The sequence below is a fragment of the Equus caballus genome, chromosome 15 (assembly GCF_041296265.1).
Source record: "Equus caballus isolate H_3958 breed thoroughbred chromosome 15, TB-T2T, whole genome shotgun sequence".
Taxonomy (NCBI): domain Eukaryota; kingdom Metazoa; phylum Chordata; class Mammalia; order Perissodactyla; family Equidae; genus Equus; species Equus caballus.
The window spans coordinates 71,415,391-71,432,265 of record NC_091698.1 but is presented as its reverse complement, the minus strand read 5'-3'; the positions used below and the strand labels follow the sequence as shown (position 1 = coordinate 71,432,265).

Below are 16,875 nucleotides of genomic sequence, written 5' to 3'. Positions count from 1 at the left end.
AAATGCCCTCAAGGTATAAGCTGGGTCCGTGTGGGAGCTCACCTCTCATACTTCTTCCTGAACTGCCTTAGCCTCTCCTTGCCTGCACTGATTGTTCTCCAGTGTGTTCACAGTTGTGTTGTGTATTTGTCTGCTTTGTGTCTAGAATCACAGCCAGGGGGAAGAACCCATAGTTCTGCTCACGTGAAGTTTGAAAATGGCATTTAGGGCTATGGGCTTACCATGGACTGCCACTCTTGTAGCTTTCTCGTGATAATAATCAAAAGGTATGAGTACACGTAAGAATATGGCTCAAGGTGTCTTCTAGTTTGATGTGAGTAAATGACAGCTGAGTCTTAACAAATTTGGTGATGAACGAGGGATTTTGTTTTGAGTACTGTACTATGCAGTGAAGCAAAAATTGAGAGTAGATGGCATACTTCTCTTTTATATATAAAAAAATTTGCCTTAATCACGGTTTGGGATTTACTCATGAGAGTTTATATTTACCTTCTGCTTGGAAAAAACCATATGCTCGTTAATGCTCATTAATTTTTCAATAGATTTGATGTTCTGAATGCTGTAATTTGTGCTAGAGATATACATTTTCTGTAAAATTTTAACTGAGCAAATCAATAGTTAGTATTGAATATATGCATAACTTAATAATTGTCAAAACGGTGCTGCATGTTACAGGTTGGGTTCTTGGGAAACAGCCTCTGAGATGGAGATTTGCATGCAGGACTTTGTTAGGAGGTACCTTTGGGATCAGCACCTGTGAAGGAGCAGGGAAGGAGGCAGGGTTGAACAGAGGGAGAAGATGGGCCATGGTACAGTCTAAGTGAAGGCCTCCATGGGATGCTCTGAAGAGTTGTCCCAAATCATAGTGAAAGGCTGGGCCTTTCTGCTGCTGCATCATTGGATGCAGGCTGCCCAGAAAGAGGGCATGACCTTGGGGGATGAATCTTTCTTAAATTGAGATCATTCCAAAGAGGACCAATAGCTGAAGTCTGTCTTCTCGCAGCGCTTCTAGCACTCGCTGAATAAATTCTTTATTCTCGAAGGGGAAAAACACAGTATCCATTACACTGCCCAGAATTTCAGTGGCTTATAACAGTAAGCATAATTTCTTGTACACTCCTCTGCTGATTGTCTTGGATTCTGCTAAACTAGACTGGGTTGTTTTAGGTGCCAAGCCCAGATCTCTTCCATGTATCTCTCATCCTCTGTTGACAAAAGTCAGTAGTACCAGAGGGCAAGTCCAAATGCACAAACGCATGTTAAGTTTCTTTTCACTCACGTGTCTTAACATCCTATTGGCTAGTCAAGTCACATGGCCAGGCCCAACATCAATGGATTGGAAGAATACCCTCCTATGGAGGTCGAGGGGAGGGAGTGAATATTTGCCAAACGATAATGCAGTCTACCATAGTGTTATTCTGCTTAATGAACAAAAGATGAGAGTTCCACTGCCAAGATTTCAATGTCAGTCCTTCTCCTAAAATACTTCTGTTTGTCATCTCCATCTGTTATGAATGAGATGAAATGTGACAACACCTTCACTGCTATTTGGCAGAGAGAACAGCTTGTGCTGAGTTCTTAAGATTTTTAAAATTTAGATTTGAATGGATCTTGTGTGTATCTGTATCTCTAATGAAAAGATAGGTATCTTTGCAAAGTATTTATCTGTAGGGAAGACTTACAGTTTTCTTTATGTTTAGTTTTTAAATTCGTTATCTTATTTTAAATTGAGGTATACATACAGTAAAATGTATTAAGTACCCTACACTTAGGTGCACAGTTATAAATTTTTACATATGTATACAGTTATGCGCCACATAACTACGGTTCACTCAGGGATGGATTGTGTGTACGACTGCGGTACCATAAGATTAGTACCATATAGCCTAGGTGTATAGTAGGCCTTACCATTTAGATTTGTGAAGGGGACTCTCTGATTCTCGCATAACGATGAAGTCAACAAATGATGCATTTCTCAGAAAGTATCTCCGTTGTTAAGCCATGCATGACTGTACATCTCTGTAACCACCACCCAGATCTAATAAAGAATATTACCTGAATCCCAAAAGGTTCCCTCACGCCCTCTCAGTCAGCGATTCCCCTTTCTGAAGTAATCACTATTCTGACTTCTGTCACCATCAATTGTTACTTTTCTCAAAGTTTATATAAGTAGAATCAGCCAGTATGTTCTCTTATACATCTGGCTCTTCGAGTTTTTATCTTGCTGATAAACCATAGTCATTGGTTATATGTCAAACTCCTGTCTTCTCTTGGCTTATTTCTGTGAGTTATTACTGGCTGTTGTCTCTTCTGTTATGGAAAGTCTCTTCCGTGTCTTACAGCTTTTTAGGGTAGGATAGACTATATAAGACTCTATTCAAAAGGAACTGATATGTTTGTCAGAAAGATGGAGTTAATATGGACTCCTAGCAAATAATGTGATCCTCTGGTTTCCTTTGTGAAGTTAGTCATCAATTTCAACAGAATTATTCCCTAGGAATTCTACAGCGCGTGTGCCTGATGGGATGTTTGTTTCCTACACATACTGAGCATTACTGTGCTGTCCTCTGAGCTGTGGTATAGTGGGCTTTGGAGGTTTCATGGCTCCCGGTTAGCTGTAAGTCCAACTGATTCTTTCCATGTGATTTGTGGCACAACACAGAAGCCAGTCTTCCAAAAGCAAATGCTTACTTCAGTGTGGAGTAACACAAACAGACTCTGTAAAGAACAGAAGCTTTAATCTCTTGAGATTTTGGTCATAATCACTTATAAAGGCTAAGATAGGGGCCAGACCTGTGGTGCAGCAGTTAAGTTTGCACGTTTAGCTTCAGCAGCTTCGGCATGTCAAGCCGTGTTATGGCAGGCATCCCACATATAAAGTAGAGGAAGATGAGCATGGATGTTCACTCAGAGCCAGTCTTCCTCAACAAAAAGAGGAGGATTGGCGGCAGATGTTAGCTCAGGGCTAATCTTCCTCAAAAAAAAAAAGACTAAGATACTACTTTGGTTCTTTGAAGCCTTATTAGATAATAGCCCATCATGATTTTTAAAAGTGCGTATAAGAAAAGCATTTTCATTTATCTAGCATGAACAAAAGACTGAAAATTGATTCATGCCTTGAGTGGTTGGTATAATATCAGCTGAGAAGAACTCATTTAATTCTGTGACTTTTGGTTTCAGAGCACCTGTTAATTATAAAAATTACTTCTAGCTCCTGAGAAATCTCAGCAGCACAGTTAATTTGTGTAATTACTGATTTTGAATACCATTTAATCTTTTTTAATTTTGTTATCCATTGTAAATTTGGGAATTTAAAAAATAGTTTACGGAAATATATTAATTGAAGGGACTTCTAAATGCTGTTAAACTTACTTTTCATAGATTAGTTATCCAGAAACAGTAATTATTTAGTTTCAGGGATGATGTAAAAGTGTGTAACAGTGTACACCACAGCTAAACTACTGAGTCTGTCAAGTGAGAAGGTTAGCTAGAGATGCGGAGCTTGATTCTGAAGTTGGCAGAACACAAGCAAAGAATAAAGATCAGTTTAACATCTTTGTATCCCCTACTGCAGAAGAGAGAGAAGAAATTCACTTAAAAGTTGAAGTTATTCCATGATTGTCTTAGCTGTGATTATAACTTGGAAATTGACAATGAAGTCTCTACCTGTTTTTGTTTTGTGGACTCTAATGATTTATTTTGATGAGATGTCAGCCCTTGTTAAAGAGTTATTACTGTTCCTCAACATGTCTGTATGTCCTACATCCTGCCCATAGCTCTGTCAGTAAATTTATATTCCATGTCCTTATTCAATGTCTTAATGTATCGTGATATAAATATATTTTTTAATACATACTTCTGCTAGTAATTTTTTCTCTGTAATACATGTTATTTGATACATGAGGTTATTTTATGCTCTTGTACCAGTAGGGAACTATGCACTGTCCTCCACCTGACATTTAGGGTTCACTTATAAGCTAAATTTCTGAGAGATGTGTTGTCACATAGATATGACGCTATAGCCACTTGAGAATTTTTAAATAAATATTAGAAGATAGTTTGTGTAAAGGTGCAAGACTTGGCTTTCATATGTTGGAAAGTTTAAACAGAAGTACTTCTCACTTGGCAAAGATTTGACCACCTTGCCCACCAAATCTGCGCCACACCTACATGCTTATCCAGAGACAGAGCTGATGGTCCTGTGTTGCAATTTTCCTGCTACACATACAAATGTGCATACGTGTTATAAATGAAGCTCTTTCTCTCTAGTAGAAAAACCATCAAAAGTTTTTCAAAACTTAGAAAGTTTTAGAACCTAGTTTATTCACTGCTTCTGATAGGAGGAGAATATTTTTTAAATAAGCTGGACCCAAGGTATTTTTGCAAAAATCCAGTTATAGATCTTCCTCAAGTTATGATGGGGTTACTTTCCAATAAACCCATTGCAAATTGAAAATATCGTAAGTTGAAAATGTGTTTAATACACCTAATCTACCGAACATCAAAGCTTAGCCTAGCCTACCTTAAACGTGCTCAGAGCACTTAGCAATAGCCTGCAGTTGGGCAAAATCATCTAACACAAAGCCTATTTTATAATTAAGTGTTGAATGTCTCATGTAATTTATTGAATACAATACTGCAAGTGAAAAACAGAGTGGTTGTCATCTGGGTACAGCATGGTTGTAAGTGTATCAGTTGCTTACCCTCGTGATCATGTGGCTGACCCCATGGGAGCTGTGGCTCTCTGCCACTACCTAGCATCACAAGAGATTATCCTACTGCATACCACTAGCCTGGGAAAAGATGAAAATTCAAAGTAGGGTTTCACTTTTGCACTATTGTAAAGTCAAAAAATCGTAAGTCAAACCGTTGTAAATTGGGGATCATCTGTATATTATCCTAATCTATCTTTCCTCCTTTCAAATCACTCTCCCTTGAAATATTTAGGGAATCCACACTGGCCCAGCTATTTCAGGCAAGCCTAGTCATCTGTTCGTGGCCTTACAAAATCTCAACCAAGTGACTATTTTAACTTGCATATGTAATTTTTTTTAATGGATGTGTAATTTTGTTTTGTCTTACCATCATTGTCAGTTCATTGTTTTCTTCCCATCTTTTGTCCTTAGTACATCATTTCCTTAATCTAAGCTGAGAATATTTCTCTCACTCACTTATATATAATCTATTATTCCCTTGTCAAGAAAGGCTGTGCCAAACTTGTACAATAGCTGAAGTGACTGGCATTTTTGACCAAAAGGATGTTGAAACTTACTGGGTTTCCAATTTAATGCCTGGAGGTTCTGGATCTTCATGGTTAGGTTGCTCTAACAAACGGATGCATTTAAAAAAGTACATACCTTAAAAGGTACAAATCAGTATTTCTTAAAGCAATAAATGATATTTTAAATAAGTAATCTCTTTAAATTTTTCTTAATTTTGTTACTTAAAGAATTACTACTTAAGTATATTATTTTAATTAAGTGCATCATGCATTTTAGTATGTCTCTTCTTAAATAATCTAGCAAGTTTGTATTTCTGTCTGATCTTTTCCCTCTTATTTGTTTTCTTTAGTTTCATGCTATGGATACGTTGTATAGACACAGCTATGATTTGAGCAGTGCGATTAGTGTCTTAGTACCACTTGGAGGACCTGTTTTATGCAGAGATGAAATGGAAGAATGGTCAGCCTCTGAAGCTAGTTTATTTGAAGAGGCACTGGAAAAGTATGGCAAAGACTTCAACGACATACGTCAAGACTTTGTAAGTAGAAAATTGGGAATAGAATAAAATGTTGGAGTGGGAATATTTTATTTATTTTAGAAATCTGGTAAGCTTCAAAGTATTCATTTAGCAAGCCAGTAATTTTTGTCTGCTCAACATAGAATGAAGGCCAGTCTTGTAGAGGGAGAAATTGACATTTGTTCTAGGAAGTAGTTGTTAAGACCCAGGGTCAGGAGGCCCTGAGTTCTGGCTGTAAACCTTGGCAGTATGAGTTCATCCTCTTCATCTCTCTCTGAGTTCCAAGTTTAAAATATGGACAGCTTTTCTAACCTTTTACACTAAATGTTTCTGATCTCTGCTTTTTTTTTTTTTTTTTTTAAAGATTTTATTTTTTTTTTTTCTCCCCAAAGCCCCCTGGTACATAGTTGTATATTCTTAGTTGTGGGTCCTTCTAGTTGTGGCATGTGGGACGCTGCCTCAGCGTGGTTTGATGAGCAGTGCCATGTCCGCACCCAGGATTGGAACCAACGAAACACTGGCCCCGCCTGCAGCGGAGCGCGCAAACTTAACCACTCGGCCACGGGGCCAGCCCCTCTGATCTCTGCTTTTTAAGCTTGTTGCTCTCTTTTAGGCCTTCGATGTTTTTCTAGTTATCTTACTAATTGTTGAGCTTGAATTTGATGTGGACCTTTACCTTAGAAATGACCTGTACCAAGTAGAATAGGGGAATTTGCTTTGTGAGCTTTTGATCTTTGGCTTCTCTTAATGATATGCAGTATCTGAGTTGCATTTTAAATACTAGATAATCTTATCCACTATTATGTACTTCTTTTTGTCTTTGTATTTGTGGAATTGCTCTCTTGAAGTTTATAATCTCTGAAATGGGGAAATTTCTACTTGAGAAGTCCATAAATAGCTTTCTATAGCAGTCATCCTTTTTTTTAATTATGAAAATAGAATCTTTATAGTCTGTGAAGAATTTGCTGTGAGCTAATATCCTGCCTTTGTTGTTGCATCTTTTTCGAATATTTCTGAAGCAAAATTATTGTTTATCAATATGCATTGCTACATTAAATCCCAAACCTGATAATTAAAGCTGTTGTCACTGACATTTGTTCTTCTGGCAAAACTTCACTCATACTCAGATTGTTATATGTCATGATTTCAATTTATAGGATATGCAGCTGAGAATGTAAAAAATGTATTGGTGGCATTTAGCTTCAGATGGTCAGAATAACACAATAGTGCAATGTTATTAATATAGCAGTTATTAATATAGCTATACCACTAAGTAGAAACTACGAAAACAAAACTCTCTTAAGAACAAATCTTTGGGTCTGATAAAGGAGTAGAAGACGAGAAATTCTAAAGTGAAACTCCTTTTCCCTGCACTGAGTGTGACATGCTCATTGTATGTTCTCGTTATCATTCTGAACTCAGTTCAGTGCAGCAAATGTTTGTCCAGTACCTGCAACGTGCCAGGCCTTCAGGTAGGCACTAGGCTTGCAACAGAAATTTAATGTGGTCCTTACTGCAGGGAATGAGTTCATAGTCAAGATCAAGGGATTGGAAGACTACTCCCAAGCGAAAAATAATGTAATTATTTCTGTCAGTAGTAAGACCAAGTATTATGGGTGCATTGGGGAGGGAGCTATTAGTTGTGCCACTCAACTCAGGAGTGGCTTCGTGTAGTTAACTGGCATATTCTGGATCTCTGATGGTAAAGGGAAAAAAGAGCAGATTGGAAAGTATACACTGAATTTTGAAACTTGCATACAGCACTCCTGGGCACTTAACCCAGGACTAGGAGATAACTCTGCACAGTAGCTTGGTACAGTGTGCTTGGACAAAGAGGCTGACGTTGCTATGAGATAAGGTAACCCTATGGGAAGGAGTATAATAGTAATAGTTGTATTAGATGGTTTTTGTTAACTTTCATGATCTAACAAAATTCTTATAAATGTGTAGTATGGTCTATGTTAGTTTTTGCTGAAGGTAGTTAGAATGCTTGGTCATTAGTCAGTCCGTGCTAGATTTGTTGTACACTGGAGATTGGTATTGGCCTCCAGTGTCAAAAACCTTAAAGAAGATAGAACGTCAGGAGACTAACTCCTCAAAGGGTTTGTGTTTTTTGTAGTTTTGGCTGTTTTTAAACTTATTATCTCCCTCCCACCCCATACTTGTAATACATAAACCTGAAGGCTGTATATGACAAGCCCAAAACTAACATCATACTCACTGGTGAAGAACAGTTACATGAAAAGGCATTCAGCATCACTAATCATCAGGGAAATACAAATCAGAAACACATTGAGATATCGCCTCCCACCTGTTAGGATGGCTGTTATCAAAGAGACAGAGAGATGAACATTGGTGAGGGTGTGGAGGAGGGCTGGCCGTAATGCTTCTTTAGATGTTTGGTAGAATTCTCCAGTGAAGCCACCTGTCTTGAGCTTTTCTTTGTTGGAGGGTTTTGATTACTGATTCAGTCTCCTTCCCAGTTAGTTCTAGGTCTCTTTAGACTTTCTATTTCTTCATGATTCAGTCTAAGTGGGTTGTGTGTTTCTAGGAATTTATCCATTTTTTTCTGGGTTATCCAATTTGTTGGCGTATAATTGTTCATAGTAGTCTCTTATGATCCTTTGTATTTCTGCAGTATCAGTAGTAATGTCTCCACCTTCATTTCTGATTTTATTTATTTGAGCCTTCTTTTTTCTTAGCCTAGCTAAAGATTTGTCAATTTTGTTTATCTTTTCGAAAAACCAGTTCTTAGTTTCATTGATCTTTTCTGTTATTTTTCTAGCTTCTACTTCATTTGTTTCTGCTCTGATCTTTGTTATTTCCTTCTTTCTGCTAACTGGATCTGCTTTCTTTTTTCTTTTTCCTCTTCTGACTGGATAATTTCTAATGACATGTCTGTGAGTTCACAGGTTCTTTTCTTCTGCTTCATGAAGTCTGTTGATGTATTTTTCATTTAATTCGTTGTATTCTTCAGCTTTAGAATTTGGTTCTTTTCTATGATTTCTCTCTCTCTGTTTAATTTCTTGTTTTGTTTGTGTCTTGTTTTCCTGATTTCATTGAGTTGTTTATCTGTTTTTTTCTAGTAGCTTATTGAGCTTCCTTAAAACAATTATTATGAATTCTTTGTCAGGCAAATCATAGATCTACATTTCTTTGGGATAAGTTGCTGGAAAGTTACTGTGTTCCTTTGGTGGTGTCACGTTTCTTTAATTTTTCTTGTTTCTCATAGCCTTGTCTTGGTATCTGCATTTGACGGAGCAGTCACCTCTCACACACTTTAGACTGGTTTTTGTGGGGAAAGACCTTCTCCTGCGGGTGGGTGCAAGGGTATCTAATGGATGGGATGTGATGGCACCAGTCTTGGCGAGGCCCGGGTGCATAGTCTATGTTCAGCTCCATCAGCTGAGGTCAGAATTGGTAAAGATGGCAGGGGTCCTCAATAGCAAAGCCTTGGCTGTCTGCAGCGGCAGTGAGGGTTGCTGTGATCTTTGGTAGCAAAGGCTGGTGGGGACCTGCTGATCATTTTCTCTCATGAGGTATGTCGTGGCCAAGGGAATCCCTCTTGGCACTGGGTCTGGCTTTGGAGTGCTCTTGTGGTGGCAGTGGTGCTGAGTTGTGGGCATGCTTGGATCAGCCTCAGAGCCAGGAGTGGAGCATATATGCTTGCAGAGTGACAGCAGCCTGGGGATTGGGTTGCTGGCTAGCCCACAGTGTCAGTAGCTCTGGTGCCTAAGATGTGGGCACATGTGGAGCAGCATGGAACTGAGGTCTGAAGTGCAGGTGTGTGCGGAGCAGCCAGGGCTCTGGGGTCCAAGGTGTCCAAGGGGTTGGAGGTCGGGGCTGGCCTCCCTGTTCCTGGGGTGGGAGACACAGCAGTGTTTTGGGAGGGGTGCTGTGGCGTCTCCCTCTCTAGGAGGTTAGCAGCCCCAGTGGCTGTTGGTTACCTCAGTGGCAAGAGCTGCTGCTGTTCCTCTGCAGAGCAGGCTACTGAGGTCCACACCAAGAAACACTAGAGTCCTCTGCTGTGAAAGCTGCAAGGGGGGCCGGCCCAGTGGCGCAGTGGTTAAGTGTGCATGTTCTACTTCGGCAGCCTGGGGTTCGCCGGTTCGGATCCCAGGTGCGGACGTGGTACCGCTTGGCAAGCCATGCTGTGGTAGGCGTCCCACATATAAAGTAGAGGAAGATGGGCATGGATGTTAGCTCAGGGCCAGTGTTCCTCAGCAAAAAGAGGAGGATTGGCAGCAGTTAGCTCAGGGCTAATCTTCCTCAAAAAAAAAAAAAAAAGCTGCAGGGATTCTGTGCCTTTCGTGGGGGCTGTTGAGGTCCTCAGTGGCAAAGGCTCCTTGCAGAGCAGGCCACTGGGGACCGCAGTGGCACCCTTTGTGTGGCTTATACTGATACCCTGCACTCTTAGCCATTTCCAGGTGTCTTGGCACTGGTCTTTTCTCTTCAGTTATTCTCTGTTGTTTTGCTCTAGTGTGTTGCTATAGGTTCTTTTCTTTTTTTTGTAGGTTCTTACTTTGACTCTTGTGCCCTCCCAGGGCTATTTTCGTTTGTCAGTGGCCGTCTAATTATTGTTGTTTGTTCGAGGACAAAGACTAGTATCTCCTACTCCTCTGTCTTGCTGTCGTCTCTGTCCCTGTCTATTTTGTCTCAAGTTGTCTAGTTTATTGTCATAAAGTGCATAATAGCCTCATGTTATCCTTTTTTAAGGTCTGTGGGATATATAGATCTGTAATGATGACCCCTCTTACCTTCCTTATACTATTTAGCTCTCTCTTTTTCCCTCATCAGTTGGGGTAGAGGTTTATCAATTTTATTGATCTTTGCAAAGAACCAGCTTTTGGTTTGCTTGTTTTTTTGTTTCCTTGATTTCTGCTTTTATGTTATTATTTTTTTCCTTCAGCTTGCTTTGGGCTTACATAGTGTGTCTTATCCTAGTGTCTATTTTTAAGGTTGAAGCCTAGATTTTTTTTTTTTAAAGCTATTTTTTTTTTAAAGATTTTATTTTTTTCCTTTTTCTCCCCAAAGCCCCCCGGTACATAGTTGTATATTCTTCGTTGTGGGTCCTTCTAGTTGTGGCATGTGGGACGCTGCCTCAGCATGGTCTGATGAGCAGTGCCATGTCCGCGCCCAGGATTCAAACCAACGAAACACTGGGCGGCCTGCAGCAGAGCTCACGAACTTAACCACTCGGCCACGGGGCCAGCTCCTGAAGCCTAGATTTTTTATTTGAAACATTTCTTCTAGTGTATTTGTTTGTTGGTAGTATACGTTTGGCAGACAATGATTTCAGCTTTATCAAAAACTTTCTACTGTCCCCTTTAAAAATATATTTCATTTTTAAAAATAAGAATATAATTTTTATAATATATAAAATATTTATATTTATAATGTAAAATAAAAATATCATTCTTTTTTTCCCCTTTTCTCTTTCAATAGTCTAAAGATGTCTCTCTCTCTGGCTTATATAGTTTCTGCTGAAAAGTTCCTATGCATGTAAATGTTTCTTTGTGTTCAAGATTTTCTCTCTATTTTTGGTTTTTAGTAGTTTTACTGCTACATTATGCCTGGGTGTGGGTTTTTTTTTTTCAAGATTTTATTTTTCCTTTTTCTCCCCAAAGACCCCCGGTACACAGCTGTATATTTTAGTTGTTGGTCCCTCTAGTTGTGGCTTGTGGGACGCAGCCTCAATGTGGCTTGATGAGCAGTGCCATGTCCACGCCCAGGATCCAAACCAGCGAAACCCTGGGACGCCTAAGTGGAATGCCTGAACTTAACCACTCCGCCATGGGGCTGGCCCCGGGCTGTGTTTTTCTTTGTAATTATTCTACTTGTAGTTCGCTGAGTTTCCTGGAGCTGAGATTTTCTGTTTGTGTTTTAGTTTGTGTGATTTGTGTTGGTCTATCTTCTAGTACTAAGTGTTTCCTCTGCTGTGTCCAGTATATTGATAAACTTGTTAAAGGAATTTTTCAAATATGATAGCATGTTTTGTTTTAACATTCATATTTTATTCTTTTTTATGCTTTTTGTCTCCCTTTAAATTCCTACTCTATTCATGTGTGTTGTCCATCTTTTCAACTAGTTCTTTAATTTATTAATAATAGTTATTTTAAAGTTCCTATCTGATATTTCCAACATTTGGGGCCATATTGGTTTTCTGTCTGTTGCCTGATTTATTTCTTGAAAACGGGACATTTGTTTTCATGCCCTTTTTAAATGTCTTTTATTTCTGATTGGATGCAGAACATCTTGTGTAAACAATGACAGAGACTGAGTTAAATAGTATTTCTATTCTGAAACGAGGGTGCCTCTTCTCTTTCTAGGCCATTATTGTGGGGAATTGAGCCTCTCTAGTCTGTAGCTGGTCCAGGTTTGGATGTTTTTGTTGTTCTAGTTGCCTTTGTTGCACCATTGTGTTGGAAGTCGTGAAATTTCATGTACTGCCTTGACATCTTTGAGCCTCATAGGGCTTCAAAAGCTTAACTGTGATTTCCCCAGCTCTTGCCCCTTAACCCAGCCAGAAAGGCTCCCCACCTAGCCAGTTCCCCTAGCACCCAGACTTCAACCTAACCGTTTCAGTTTCCTGTCAGCCTGCAAAATTATTCAAACAAGCCAATCACATCCTCCCATGGGAACCTTCTTTAGGAACTAGGGCACACCTCACCCTCTTGTTACACAGAGCCTCGCTTTCACAGCCCCTTCTGGCTCACTGTTCCCAAGTACAACCCCCGTGTGGCGCTGCATGGTGTCCTCTTCTGGGGGCTATGGTTATATCTGACTAGTAAACTGCTATCAATCTCATCTGTTTTGTCTCCCGTGTCGAGTGTTGTATGTCCGGCCATCTTATACTGTTTTGAGGGGCTGGTCCCTCCCTCACCGAAGGGTAAATGGGAGGTGATCTGAATATCCACAGACTTTGGATTGTTACCCTGCTTAGTGTGGGGCCTGGAACGTGGAAGGGTTTTTCAGTGTTCCTGTCCCAGCCTCCGTGGGCCCTGCACTGCAGCCTCTCCACATGTTTGCCCTTCCCCCGGTGGTAGAATGGTGTTGCTCGTAGCTGGCTGCAGGTTCATGGTTGAAGGCTCGAGGGTTTCTTAGCTGTCCTCTTCCAGCTCCGGCTTAGGCAGGCTTCGTGTGCCTGAGTCTCAGAGACGGAGCTCCCGCAGCATTTTGCTCTTCCCGCAGCACCCTTGTGGGAGCCAGTCTCTGCCTTGTGCTGCCTTTTGTTGGCAGGGGTTTCTGGATGTGAGAGACTTTCCAGTCTCTCTCCAGTGGCACTTGGCATGGGACCCAGGGGTGGGATGGTTTCTAGTCCCTCTCCGGTAGCAGACTTTGAATGAGAGAAGGAGCTGGGAAGCGAGGGGTTTTCTCGCCTGGTCTCCACTAGTAGCTGATCACCGTTTTGCACACCCACATCACCACCAGTGGGGGCTTTCTGAGGTCTCTCGCCCTGTCCAAATTCTTCCTGCTCAACAAAGGGGGTGTATGGATTCCCTCTGTGCACTGCTCTATTTAGCTTCATCTTGCGAAGTTTGATAAGTTGTGTTTTCATTTTCATTCCTTCAGAGTATTTTCATTTTTCCTTGTGATTTTGGGGGTTTTTTGACTCATGGATTATTTAGAAGTTCCACTTATGTGTGGGGTTTTTTCCATGTATTTTTCTGTTACTGAATTCCAGTTCTGTTTTGTTTATAAAACATATTTTGTAAAAAAAAAAACAAAAAAAACCCATGTTTTACATTTTTGAGATTTGATGAATTCTGACCCAGTTTATGGTTTATTATGGTGAATGTGCCATGTACTCTTGAAAAGAATGGATATTTTGCTGTTAGGTAGAACGTTCGATAAATGCTACTTAGGTTAAGTTTATTGATAGTGTTTTTTCAAGTCTTCTGGAGCCTCACTGCTTTCCTGTCCGCTCTTTCTATTATTTGCTGAGAGAGCAGTATCAAAAGTCGCTAGCTATAATTGTGGCTTTCTCTTTTCAATTGTATAGGTTTTTGCTTTGATTATGTTGAAACTCCGTTATGAGGTATATACATATATAGGATTGTTGTGTTCTCCTGATGAATTGACCCTTTGATCTTTACATCATGACTCTCTCCCCATGGCAATATTCCTTGTGGTGAAGTCTGTGTTTCCTCTTAATATAACCACTCCAGCTTTATTTCATTGTTTACATGATATATTTTGTTTGCATCCTTTTATTTTCATCTTATTTATTTCCAAAGTGGGTTTTTTGTAGCTGGATCTTTTTTTTTAAAACCAATCTGACAACCTCTACCTTTTACTTGGGGCCTTTAGACCAGTTACCTTTAATATAATCATTGGTTTAAATCCATCATCTTAGTATTAATTTTCCATTTGTCCCATTGTTCTTTCCTCCTTTTTGACTAATTTTTTTATTTCCATTTTTTCCCTCCTAGAGGCTTACTGATTAAACTTTTGTTTTGTTTGGTGGTTTACAGTATGCATCTTTAATATACTATAGTGTACCTTCAAATCAATTACTGTAATACTTAGGTCACGTAGATTATAAGAACCATGTAACAATACACTTCTAGTTATTCCCTGCTATTGTTGTGCTTTTGTTGTCATACATTTTATTTCTGCATCTGTTCTAAATCCCACAGTGTATTATTACTTTTTTTTTGCTTCAGGCAATCCGTGATCTTTTAAAGATCTTTTAAAGAAATGATTGTGGATTTCTACATGCTAAGCAGAAGCAGGACCTGAAATATGCGGAGGAACCTGAAAAGTTCAAAGTGCAAAGTAGCAAAGCCTCTCCCCATTCATGCAATGAAGTCCTTTGCTATAGAAACTTCTTTTGGCAAAGGGTATTTCCTAGCTCTTCTATCATTTAGGCTTTAGTTGCAGATAACAAACTTACAGGAGGTATTATAATGGAATTTGATTTTGGAAATTAGGTGCTTAAAATCACTGATAGGGTTGGAGAAGGAGGCTTCAGGCTGGACTTGAGAACAATCCCACAGAAATGATTCAGCAAGTGAGCTCCTACCTCTGCCCCGGATGGAAACTGGGAAGCTGCTGGGTTACCCTCGGCTCTAGAACCACACTACTTTAACCATGATCTTGGGATCAGGCAACCTCTACCAGAGTTATTGGCTCTAGAACGATTTTGTGCCTCCTAGTTCTGCTGCAGTAAAATGGATGCCTTGTGCACCGTCCTCTCTATCTCTGCTTAATTCATTTCTGAATTTAGGTCTTATACACATACGTCTGATGGGTAGAAATAAATCACGAGAGAGTCCTGGAAATATAACGTTTGGGTTTGCAGTATAAGAAGGTGTACTACAAGGAAGTTGGAAAGGGTACTTACTGAGCAAGTCATAATTGGAGACAACAGAATCCATTTGAGTGAGCTAGTTTAAGAAGAACGAAATTTATTAAAGAGTGTTAGAAAGTGAACAGGACCTCCAGGAGGGCCAGGGGATCCAAGTTTAGATAACTTCACAGCCAGGACTTGTGAAGTCAGGAGCAATGTCTAATATCTCGCTGGCAATTTTCTATAGAAGCCCAACTATGACATCTGTTCTCTTTACTACCAATCTTGCTTGATTCTGTTCTACCTTGACTGTGTTTATAAATGCTATGTATCTAGGGTCTATTCTTAGTAAGAACACTGCACTTCTTACCGATTTTTGTATTAGAGTGCTTTTAATTACAAGTGAGAGAAACTCAGCCTCACGTAGTTTAGAAGAAAGAATAGATTATTGTTATATTAGGGTTCTTACTTGCTAAGTACAGAATTCACTATATCTAAGCACAAAGAATACAGGATATTAGGTTCTCATAGAATCTCTGGGAAGAGAACAAGGCTTGGATGCTACAATTCCAGAAACAGTGGAAATGCCCATGCTCTCTGCTGCTTGGCATCCATGATGTCAAGTATGGATGGCAGAAAGGTCAACACAGATGTCCCAAAAGAATATGATATGTCAGCCATTGGTCTTGCCAAACTATCCGGTCTCCCTGCATGCAGTCTCCTCTTGATGTTGGTCACTTCTCTATCAAAGTATCATTCAGGTTTGTTAGCGTGGCTAAACCTGGCACGTATGTCTGCGTCCTTGTTCAAGGGTATTTCCTTCAATGAGTAGGCCCAAATTTAATGGCACAGCATCCATCTCTGGTTGATGTTTATTCTTCCTCTGGTTTTAGTCAGAACTCTGTCTTTATAGCTTGTAACTTCTGCATTAAATTATAAAGGTAAAACCACCACCAAGAGACCTTATATAAAAATAGAAAGGGAATTGTGGGTGCAGAAGGAAAATAATTATACCAAGGAAAGAAATATAGATAGCTTCTTTAGTCTTCCTTTCTCCATTTCTTTTTTTTTCTTTTAACTATTTTATTTCCCTCTCTCTCTTTTTTTTTTTTTCACTCCAAAGCCCCAGTACCTAGTTGTATATTCTAGTTGTAGGTCCTTCTAGTTCTTCTATGTGAGCTGCCACCACAGCATGGCTACTGACAGATGAGTGGTGTGGTTCTGTGCTTGGGAACCAAACGTGGGCTGCCAAAGCAGAGCACGCCAAACTTAACCACTAGGCCATCCGGGATGGCTCTTCTCCTTTTCTAAAACTCATCCAGAGGTTTTGTTGGCATTCAGAATCAAATTCCCCTACTATTCTCCTCCCCTCTGTACCTTAGAAGACCAGAGTTCTTGGTTGATTAGGGTGACCCAAACCTTTATTCCTGAAGTTTCTGAGCCCTGCATTAGAAGCAGTGTTCTCTGGGAATGAGTTTTTCATAAGTCTGTGGCTGGTATTGCTAGCCAGTGCATTACAGGCAGAAAAGGCAAATCATATCTAGAATAATTGTCTGTTCAATGAGAACAGACAGCTGCTATTCCAAGATACTGAGAGTCTAATGTAACTGACATATACCAGGAATGGTGCCGTGTTGGAGGCCCGTTGTACTCTCTCCCTTGCACGTTGGACACCTGAGTAATCAGATCAGATTTAGGGAGAGGACATCTCTGTAATCTGTCTCCTTACTTGGTTTATGTATCCTTTGAGCACTCATTGGTGTGGCTGGGGAAGGAGGCTGGCTGACAGCTATAGAGATCATCCTATCCAACTGATTAATTAGAACCTCCTCTGCAAGGGACCC

At 39.9% G+C, this 16,875-nt stretch overlaps 1 protein-coding gene across 16 annotated transcripts in view; it reads left to right on the top strand.

Moving 5' to 3' along the window:
• MTA3 (metastasis associated 1 family member 3) overlaps positions 1-16,875 on the top strand; it is a 186,983-nt gene that overhangs the window by 134,431 nt on the left and 35,677 nt on the right. For all 16 annotated transcript variants that reach the window (XM_070236413.1, XM_023619162.2, XM_070236412.1 and 13 more), the window contains one exon: positions 5,572-5,760. In XM_070236413.1, the coding sequence (XP_070092514.1) occupies positions 5,572-5,760 (189 nt within the window). The remainder of the gene's footprint in view (positions 1-5,571; positions 5,761-16,875) is intronic.